The 11,315-nt window shown below is 41.9% G+C and overlaps 1 protein-coding gene across 1 annotated transcript; it reads left to right on the top strand.

Annotated features, from left to right (window-relative positions):
* The first annotated feature begins 138 nt into the window (after positions 1 to 138).
* Positions 139 to 11,282, top strand: LOC308396144 (GRB2-related adapter protein-like). The gene is made up of 5 exons (XM_080881245.1): positions 139 to 635; positions 720 to 817; positions 1,103 to 1,222; positions 9,573 to 9,882; positions 9,992 to 11,282. The coding sequence occupies exons 1-5, from the start codon at positions 558 to 560 to the stop codon at positions 10,169 to 10,171; spliced, it is 786 nt and encodes a 261-aa protein (XP_080737371.1). The 5' UTR covers positions 139 to 557; the 3' UTR covers positions 10,172 to 11,282.
* Positions 11,283 to 11,315: the final 33 nt, after the last annotated feature.

Genomic DNA, 11,315 nt, shown 5'->3' with positions numbered 1-11,315 from the left:
AGGGAATCTGTGAAGGCGTCCTCCGCTGCATCCTCTGACTGCGTAGATGTTATTTTGTTGTGCTTAAACGCACACAGGCAATCTTTAGGCTCAGGTTTCAAAACACGCATTTCCCTGTCAAAAGCGCGAGTAACCAAATCCGCTGGAGCCACTTTGTTACCTCCTGTCCTGATCTTTTAGCATTGCAGTCTACTTCAGGTCCTTTTCCATTGCTTCAAAGTGTGAGCCTCCCACTGTCGCTGGTTTCCCTGGTGGACATGCTTTAATAAAGCCCCAGAGTTTAAAGTGTGTAGGCAGAGAAGCTGGGAATGGAAAAAGGCGGTCGCCATCTCCACGTGTTCACGCTCTAACTCTGTCACATGTATGCAGAAAGGGACGCAGAAAAACTCTGCTCATTAACTTAAGAGCAGAATATCAGCCACTACGCACACACACACACACACACACACAGTGATTATGTCATCACCCCGTGCTGTCCTCTACTCAGCTGTAGTATCTCTCCATTCATGAAGTGAAACTGTTGCCGAGGCTCCTCCGCTGCACTCTTTCTGTCTGGGATGGAGGCTGTGGCTCTTTTCTCTTTTGCAGCGTCAGAAGCAGACGAGATCAGTTTTCACAAAGGTGATATCATCAAGGTAAGTAGGTCTTTTAATGCGTTGAGAAATGTTTTGTTTTGTATGTCGACGCAGAGTAATTGTGCGTGTGCATGTGTGTTATAGGTGACAGAAATGGAGGAGGATTCTTGCTGGGTGACAGCAGAGATCCAGGGGAAGCGTGGCTACGTGCCCGGGAACTACATTTCCCTCCTTCCACACCCGTAAAAAGAACTATTTTGTCCACTTGTGCTGCATGAGTAACTCTTATCAGGCTTCAGTGTGTAGTCAGACTGTTTTCTTGTGATTGGATTGTATCATTTTAAGGAGTTTTAGAGGCCTAAAGATAAAAAAGCAACAATTTAGGATGTCATCATTTGTGCTTTATTCCTTTTGTGAGCTAATGGGGGAAACACTGCCTTACATAACTGATTTGAATACTGCTTTAATTGTCTTTTAAATGCCAAGAGAAGTGTGTGAGAAGTGTGTGCTGTTGTGTGCTCTGGTAGGTGGTTTGCAGGACCGGTGTCAAGACTTGAGGCTGAACAGCGTCTGCGTTGGCAGGACACTGGAGTGTTCCTGGTGAGGGAGAGTGAATCAGCTCCGGGAGAGTTTTCCCTCTCTGTTAGGTCAGTGAATGCACCACAAACACACACAAAAACAAGAACGTCAGCTTCAGTCGGGATGAAAGAATGTGCTTAAATCTGTCCATGTGCTTAAATCTGTCCATTTCCATGTTCATTTCTCATGGGCTCACTCTGCTGTCCTGCTTAAATAACCCATTCATCCACCGGTTATATCAAACTCCATCTTTATGATCAACGACTGTTCAAAGCTGGGGCTGAACTCAAACCACACATGCTGCGTGAAACACACACACTCCCCCACGCACACATCCTTGCAGCGTGTCCCTGCGGTATTAAGTGTGCTGTTGGATGTTTGTTTTCCATCCCACTGACTAAATGAGCACATTAAAGCGTCCACGTGTCTCTGAGCGTGTGTCAGGGTCGGCACATAGGAGAGCCAGACTATTTAAATTGCTTTATGAGAACCGGTTGAACTAAAAATATCACAGCAGCACAGACAGAGCACAGAGAGGAGGAGGAGGGGGCGGTGCAATCTGGGTCACCAAAGTGACGTGGGACACATTTAATCACTAAGGGTAAATTGAATGTGTTCAATAATCGGCCCATTGCGTAACAACAGACAGTCTTTAATTAAACACAGGTACATTATGTAATGGACACATGCCACAGACGGGCACGTACACAATGTGCTCATGTTAACATTTTAAGGCGTAACATCTGTCTACCTGCGAGGTTTACGAGAGATGAGAGGTGTACAGAAACAAAACAATGTGATGCTAAAGTCGATCAGGAGAGGGCGATAAAGATTCACGAAGAATGGCTGTGTAGTCTGTGCCCAGTCTTGTTTTTATTATCATGGAAAACACATTACAATACATTCCAGGACAAACCAGGAGTTTTACAACATGGGCCACATACGCTCAGTTTCATCTTAAGTGGGTTGGAGCGGTAAAGCTAACGCACAGTAACTCATTTAAAAGATTTTCAATGTAAAGAAGGTAAACTACAGTTTGATTGCCAGAGATGTCTTCAGAAACAATACGTCTGCTTTTTATCATTACAAAGAAATACTGCTGTAGTAAATTTAAAAAAAAAACTGTCAGCAGGGTCATTGGGCTCAGACTGTAAAGGAAATAAAGAAATGAAGGACTTCGTTTATTTGCTGTGACAGAAATCATCTGTGAATTGAGTGTAGCATTATTCATTTGTAAAAAGAAACTTATTTTGTAAACAGGGATTATGAAGGGATTTTTCCTGTTTTTAAACTGAATATTAACAATAAAAAAAGGAAATTTCCTTGCAGTTAATGGTTTATCTGTTACTGGTGGATAACAGCCCATTGGTTGTGTCTTTGACAGTAAAGAAGCTAAAACAAACAAAAATACTAGGGGTGCAACGATATTCGTATCGATATTGAACCGTTCGATACAGTGCTTTCGGTTCGGTACGCATATGTATCGAACAATACAACATTTGTAATTTATTTTATCAACTTTCCTTCTGACGATGCTGTCTGTGTTGAGCGCTCAGTGAATCTGCGTTCGACTACTCCGCCTAGGCTGCACTGTCGAGCGCAGATCCACTGAGTGCTCCACACAGACAGCATAGTCAGAAGGAAGAGCGCAGGGCACCTCCCCCACCCTCATTCAGATCTGGCGTTTGGAATTATTTTGGTTTTCATGTGACGTATGACCCTGAAGGTAAGCGAGTCATGGACTAAAGTAAAACAGTATGTTGGATGTGCCATGCAATGCTCAATTACATGGGTGGGAACTAGTGTGTTAGCGCAGTTAGCTCGTTAACGTGTTAGCCGTCTAGCCCCATGCACGGGGCGATCGGCGGTAGCTCGTTAACGGAGATTTGCCGTGTTGTGGTGTTAAGGTCATTTCAACGAGATTAACCTGAAAGCACTAGTGGGAACACAACGAATATGACTGCACATTTACGCCGACATCATCCTAGTGCAAAGACAAAAACAACAAGCATGCTACTAACTTTAGCCGAGTCATTTAGACAGCTGTTAGCACAGGATTCTCCTTATGCTGCTGAGAATATAGCCCAGAAGAAGCGGATAGTATAGCTTTTATTTTGGAAAGAGACATTTCTCTGTAATAAACTCTCTTTTCCAAAGATGAGTGATTCCTCAATCAGATACAGGGCTTGCAATATCGCTAGCCCAACGTCCCGGGGCTAGCGATTTTTTCAGTCGGGCTACCAAAATCTATCTCTTCCCTGCCCGTCGGGCTATTGTAGGAAGGAAAAATATATGTCAATGCTTTTGCATTCTTTCAGAAATGTAGCTGGGTAATTATGTCATTGGCATCAGTGAGCCACTGTCAATATGTGACATATTGCAATCGCGTTTGAATTTGCGCTTGTTTTTTGCTTTCACTTTGCAATCGCGCGAACTGTGTATAGAGAGCGACAGCACTGATCTGTGAGTGATGATAATTTGTGCACCAATTCCTCTGACATCGTCTTATTAATCGTTAGCTTACTATGCAAACATGACAAGTGAAATCTCCCACAGCTTAAACATGTGAGAGGTTGATCGCGCAGAGAATCGCTGAGCTTATGTGAGTGAGTGTGTAAAAGCATTTCAGTTCTGCTGAGCCAAACAAGACAGGTCAGGGTGAAGAAGTGACAGCCAAAGAAAAGCTTACCACAAAACGGAGAAGTTATGACAAATCAGACTATAAGGCAAAAAGAAAGTGCAGCTTTATGGTTTCATGGACAAAATAATTTCTGTGGCTGCGATATGACGAGCTAAATAACCAGGGCTGCACATAAGTGGTCCGCAGGTGCGCATTCGCTGTCAAAATAAAAAACACGCACAAGGGTTAGGGTTAAATTTAAAAACTGTACTTTTGAGTTAAAATATATATTTATAATTTTAATAAATGACAAATTAAAAATGCATGAACATTTTTTTTGTATCGAAAAAATATCGAACCGTGACACCAAAGTATCGAACCGAACCGAGAATTTTGTGTATCGTTGCACCCCTAAAAAATACAGTTGAACGTTCAGAATTTATTAACTTTGAAATGTCCACATTTTCCAAAACTTTTGCCGCATGTTTGACACCCCTGACCTCTGACCCTTACAGAACTGTCTGTAGGCTTGTTATCATTCTGTAACACGCGCTGAGTGAGAGTTCGGATTCCCAGCAGATGGAGCTGTTAACGGGGAAATCCGTTATCTGCACTGCTGAGACACATGTTAAAAACATTTCAGCTTGGGCGCGTTTCTCATAAACACTATTCATAAATATGATAATAATATTTGGGAGTGGGACAGCGGTGTGGTGGTTAGCACCATTTCCTCACAGCAGGCAGATCCTGGGTTTAACTCTAGTCCAAGGCCTTCTGTGTGGATTTTGCATGCTCAGTGTCTGAGTGGGTTCTCTGCAGGTGTGGCTTCCTCCCACAGTCGTCGGGTTAATCGGTGATTCTAAATCAGCTGTATGTGTGAATGGTTGCCTGTCTCAATATGTGTTAGCAACCTGTCCAGGCCGTACCCTTCCTCTCGCCCCACGAACGCTGGGATAGGCTCCAGCCACGACTGCGACCCTGAATTGGCTAAGTGGAAGAGAATGGACGGTCCCATCGTGTTTTGTACCAGGATCTTGGTACTGTACTATCCATGTACAAAAGTGCCATAATCAATATTATATAAATCACACCTGTGCCTATCCTGCAACATCATGTCAAAATGGGCCTCTTGCTCCTGTCAGTGAAAAACTCCTCATAGCAAAAACTTTTGAAACTATTTGTTGTTGTTGGTTAAACAGTTCCAGGAACATCTCATAAAACTAAAAATAATAGATTACCTTTTTTTTCATTTCGCAAAACATTTTGCTGAAAGGTCCCTAAATTTATCAGTTATGCCTGTGTAAGATCATCACAACAGTAAATCCATTGTTTCCATTGCATAGTCTCGGCCTAATTAAGACTTAGTTATCTGCATGTGTGTGTGTGTCTGTGTGTGTTCCTGTCTAGCTATCTTTGTGAGGACCCAAAGCTGCATTCTACTATACTTGTGAGAACCAACAGTCACTTGTGAGGACACACAACCCGGTCCTCACAAATGTGAAGACATTTAAAGGCATTTTTGAGGCTCAAAATGTGGTTTTAGTGTCAGGGTTACAGTTAGGTTATGGTTAGGTTTAGGGTAAGGGTTAGGCATTCATTTTTAATGGTTAGGGTTAGGGGCCAGAGAAAGCATTATGTCAATGAAGGTCCTCACTAAGATAGCTGAACGGCATTGTGTGTGTGTGTGTTGGCGGGGGGCGGGTCTGACATCTAAGTTACACACAACAGAAATGCAGTAGTATATGTAGTATAAGGTGCATGGTTGAAACTGAAAAGATATCTCAGTCTGTCAATGATTACACATCTAAAACGTCACAAAGGCAGTTACTCCCCACAAAACAGATAACACAACAAAAGAGATTATGTGAAGTGAGAGTGTGTTGGTCAAAGCTACAGTTCAAATGTAATAAGGTTTCATAGTGGAGATGGAAATGTGTTCCCTAAATAAAGTACTTACCCTTCTTTGTAATCCGTGAAGTCGACCTGAGAAAACACAGTGTGTTTCCCAGCAAGAGAGAGAAGGAGGGTTGAAATATGTATTATATTTTTTTTCATTATATATTAATGTTCAGCTGCAAAAATAATTTTACACAAGTCTTTGTTGTTTGATTAATCCATCTTTTCCTTTAACAATTTCTGTTGTTAATACTAAACTAAGAATAGAACAGGACATATTAGGAAAAAACAGCCAAACAGCACAGACCAAAGAAAAATAGAAAGAGAGGGAGAGGTTGGTTAAGATATCAGGACAGGTAGATACTGGGAAAGGTGAATGACTATGACGTGTAGTGTGTGACAAGAGGTGCTGCATGTGTGTACGCCAGTTTTCTTAAACAGAGTTCGAGAGAAAGAGAAAGCGGGAAGAAAGAAAGAAATTTAAGTTAATGAGCAACAGTCATGATAAGAAGCATCAGGAATATTAATCATCTTTCTCCTCATGTTCATCATCATCGTGATCATCATCACTACCGCTTTCAACACAAACTCATCATCATCTTTATTGTCATTTATGTGGAGATTTATAAGTGTAAAGGTCATATGTTTATATATGGTAGGAATTATGCTGAGCCATGTTTTTAATCGAGGGTTTCCTGGGTTTGAAAGTTGCCATGGTTGTAGAGCTGGGCGATATGAGATTTTTTCATATCACGATATGTTTTTTTCATTTCAGGCGATAACGATATCTATCACGATATCAGCCAAATAACTATATTTGTAAGATTTAAATGTGCCGTTGCTCACAAGTAAAATGTGAAATAATCAGCAGCTTGTTTTTATTTAAATATTTATTTCCCATAATAAGTTCAACAGGGTAGATGTACTTAAGGAACATGAGACTTTTTCAGATAAATAAAGGCAAATATTGCAAACTACACAAAAGGCAGCCGCTAAAGCGTTTAAGTTTCAAAACAGAACAAACGAAACAGACTACTAAATTGTCAATTCCACTTAGAAACAAAATATTAATTCTAAAAATAAATCTTAGTTTGTTTTACAGAAGAACAGACAAAACTGACTAACTTTTGTCAATATCAAATAAACTGAGAACTAAAAGGAAATTCTCAATCTCTCCTTGTTGTATAGCTGAGCTTTTCAAACAGTTTTAACAGTTACTTTAGTCTGACAAAAGCCGAATGACGAATCAGTGCTTCCAGTCAGAGACTGAGGCTACGTCCACACGTACACGGGTATTTTTGAAAACGGAGATTTGCCGTTTTCGTTTTAAAAAATAATCCCGTCCACACATAAAGGCAGAAATGAAGGAAAACGCTGCTATGAACATGCCAAAGCAGCAGGTGGCGCTAGATTCCTAACCATGCAGAAATGTTGGCCAATCAGAAGTCTAGAAGCCTCGGTGGGAAAAAGTAAACAAAGCTGGGGCATAGAAGCAGAACCGAGTCGTATGTGTGGAGGGACAGTAACTGTGTGTATATGTAAGCATTTAAACACTGCAGAGAGTAGAATTAACAGTAACAGTATTGTAGAAATTCATTTCACCGAAACAATAACGTGGCGCACAGTGTGACGCATGCACCAGTTTATTGTATTTCCAGACTTGCTTTTGGCACATTTACAGTGCACGCTACTCTGTTTTTTGTCAGACTTGAAATAGCCGAAATACCTTCACACTACGGAACTTCTATGGCTCTTCCGTTCGACAATCTCTCCGGCATTGGAACCATCATCTGTTTTCTCTTCGGTCACGCTCGGTTGATTTTTCTAGTCGGCACACTCATTTCCTCCATTACCCGCTGGCTCCATTACCCGCTAGTGATGGGTCGTTCGCGAACGAAATGGCTCTTAGAGCCGGCTCTTTGACGTGAACGACGCGAGCCGGCTCCTTATCGCGAGCCGTCACGTGGTTGTTTTTTTTTTTTTTTTTCTCTCAGCCTCTCTCTCGCACTTTTTTTCCGCTTCACTCTGCACGCGAGCCTTGTGCTTTACGCTGGGCAGAGGGGGGAGGGGCGGTAGTTACACTCAGTAGCACAGGAACAGAGCCAGAGAGAGAGAAAGAGAGGCAGGGACAACAACATTAGAAAGGTATAGTAATCATCCACAACTATTTTCGGTTGCAGATGATAAAGGATTGAGAAAGTTTATTCATGCAGGTCCATATGACAGAGAATGTGCATGTTCTTTTAGTTTTCATATTATAATTTATATTTAATTGTGTTGTGGTTTGCAGTGTTTTGTGTTCTTTTCACTTTAAATTTGTGAAAGGAAAAAGCTGAAAATTTAAATAGTTAAAACTTGAAATGTGAATAGTTGATTTTTATATTATATGATTTATTTATTACATTTTATGTGGAGTGAATAAATAAAAGTATATTTACGGTGGCCCCTAGAGACAAAGCACATACAAACTTCAAATCACGTACGAACTCTGAAGCATGTACAAACTCCAAAACACGTAAAAACACGTACAAACTCCAAAACACGTAAAAACACGTACAAACTCCAAAACACGTAAAAACACGTACAAACTCCGAAGCACGTAAAAACTCAGAAGCATATAAAAACTCAGAAGCACATAAAAACTCAAAACACGTACAAAAGAACAACAGAAGTGCTCCAGGATGCTGGGCGCAGTGTTGAGCCTTTGTTATCTTGTGGCTACACAAGCCAGCAAGTACCAACGACCGGATTTGGTGTGTCGTAGTAACAGGTAAATGAACTTTTTTTTAAAATTATTTGAATATATATATGAGTGCCTGTGTATAAATACACAAACAATACACACATGCTTTCAATTGTGTAATTTAAGTGATCTAGTAGCTCTGCTTTGGAAGTTCAGTTCATGCTAGAAATGTGTTTTGGAGTTTGTACGTGTTTTGTCTCTAGGGGCCACCGCATATATTTATATATAAACATATATAAATAAAACCACTTGTTTTTATGTTAGTAATTCCTTTTGTGCATAATTTTATATTATTGTTAATAATAAATTAATTAAAGCAACAAAACAACCTCAAGAGCCGGTTCGGAGCCGAAAGAGCCGGCTCTTTTTAGTGAGCCGAACCGAAAGAGCCGGATCTCTAAAAAGAGCCGGAAATCCCATCACTATTACCCGCTGGCTGCTTCCCAAACAAACACACGTGCGGCTTGGCACTTGTGCTGTACGTATCAAGTCACGCGACGTGACGCTGCGGCTGTGATTGGTTCGGCTCTGCGCTACTTAATTTGGATTGGCTGACCTTTTTTTTTTTTTTTTTTTTTAAGAGGACAAGAGCGGCGAGGTCTATCGCGATAGCTTAATTTCTCTATCGAGTAAAAGTTATATCGCGATACATATCGTTATCGTTCTATCGCCCAGCTCTACATGGTTGCATTGCTGTGCTGTTTGAATCACAGTTGAAGTTTAACCCAGTGCATGACGTCCATCAGAACTCTTATTGGGCAGTCAGCAGGCAATAGATCCGAGTGTTGTGCGTCTTTTAAGTCGAGATAAAAGTACCCCAGTGACTGTGATGGGACACGTTATAAAACAAATACAAATAATAATATTTGAAAAATAATTGTTTTTGACTAAATTATGGGGTCTATGTTTGAATCTTCCTGATGAAATAGTGAAATAGTGTTAATAACAGCTTGCCTAGTCATTTCATGGCCTCACCTTTCACGGTTGCTCTGTGCAGGTTAATGTGGCTGCTCACACAAAGACATTTGAAAATGATGGAGTGTGATTTTAGTTGGTGGTGTGACTGAGGGAGTTCCCGAACAAAGAATGAGGACGCACATGCTTGTCTTCCTTCTCATCAGCTCTCTCGTTTTCCATGTTCACCACTCTTATCTTGCAGCTATGGCGACAGGGTGGAGCATTTCCGCGTCCTGGAGGGCGGCGGTCAGTACTGCATCTGGGAGGAGTCGTTCTGTTCCCTCAACCAGTTGGTGGATTTCTACAGAACTCACAGCATTGCTGTGGAGAAGGTGGTCTGCCTCAAAGATCCTCCCTCATCCCCTCAGCTGTTGTCGCACTTGGCGCGTAACCCCTATCCTAACCCTTACAAAAGCACCTCTCAGGAGTCCATCCCCTCGGGCCGTCTCTACTCTAACCCCTCTCACCCGGAGGGAAATACATCATCGCGTCTGCTGAAACCAGTTGTGGAGGTATGACACACCACCTCGACGCGTCTCTGTTTCTCATAAACGACTCGTGCTTCTGTTAAACACGCACCTGTCTGTCTGACTTCCCCGTTTTGGCTCCGTCTTTGTGCAGAAGCCTCGGCTGGCTCACGCCCTCTGCGACTACACCCCCCCTCACACCGCCCACCTCCACTTCCTGCGCGGTGACATCATCGACCTGCTGGACTGCTCGAGCTCCTTGAGCTGGAGGGGTCGCTGCCGAGGCCGGGTGGGGGTCTTTCCACCGGAATACGTGCAGCCGCTGTACCACTGACGCCATATCAGGACTGGGGCTGCGTTGCTGACACTTATCGGTCAGCCTGCAGTGACTCACCTTTCTTATCCAGTGACCAATCGCTGAAACGATTAGTCAAATGAGACTGACTGAGCAGATTTCATTACTGATTAAAGACCTATTTCCTGTCATCTTTTCACTATGACCTTTAAATGATAGGTCCTGTCTCTACGATAGCGACTTGTCAATCTCAAGGTTTGCCCGCCCTAAATCATATCGCCTATTTTACTACAAATGGGACCATCATTTATCAAATGAACACCACGCTGTAGACAGCAAGATCTGAAAACGGCAACTGAGACCATGAACCAGTTCAGATCCTGAGGTCATACATCCATGAGCACTGCAGTCATTTTCTCATACAGGCCTGCTGCCCGGCAATGCTGCTGACCATTAGAAAGAATCCAGGTTTAATTCACCTCACCGGCGGCTTCATTTTTCACACCCCAAGGCTGTTTCAATCTTTTATATACAGTCTGTGGTTGAATACAGTTGGATAGGAAGAGATGTCACACACACACTTACACAAAATCACAACAAAAACACACCCTTACGCTCCGGATTACCCTTTGACTGTTAAACTCTACCTAATACCTGCGAGTGTAAGTGGATTCACGTCTATTTAGTTATAAAGAAATGAACCAACGGCCTTTTGTAGGCAGGCTGGAGGACTTCAGTGCAAAATCAGTGTAGCACTTTTCAGGTTTTTGTTGCTTTTTTAAAAAAATAATGTATGCCATTTTAAGTAATAAAGACAAATAGCAAACAATGCTTCTGGTTCCCTCTTCACAGATCTGAGGATTTGCCGCTTTCTGTGTCTGACACCATTATCCTTATTTCCTAAATAACTCTGGAAGTTATTTATATAGCAAAGCTTGGCTGTGCTTCATATTTGTGGGGTAATTTTACAGACTTATCAGTAAAACTAATAACAACTTACAGATAATTTCATCATAAGCCAAATTGTGCCGTTTAATCTGAGTCATTCTGAACGGCTTATACTGAAAATATGAAGTGAAATTTAACTCCATGTTTGCTTTGTATAGCCATCTTATCTTTGCTTGTACCCCCCACCACCACCACCACCACCACCCACCACACCAGTGCTTATTGTACATAAACT

Source organism: Rhamphochromis sp. 'chilingali', assembly GCF_963969265.1.
Source record: "Rhamphochromis sp. 'chilingali' genome assembly, chromosome: 4".
Taxonomy (NCBI): Eukaryota; Metazoa; Chordata; class Actinopteri; order Cichliformes; family Cichlidae; genus Rhamphochromis; species Rhamphochromis sp. 'chilingali'.
This window is presented reverse-complemented; position numbering and strand designations above follow the sequence as displayed.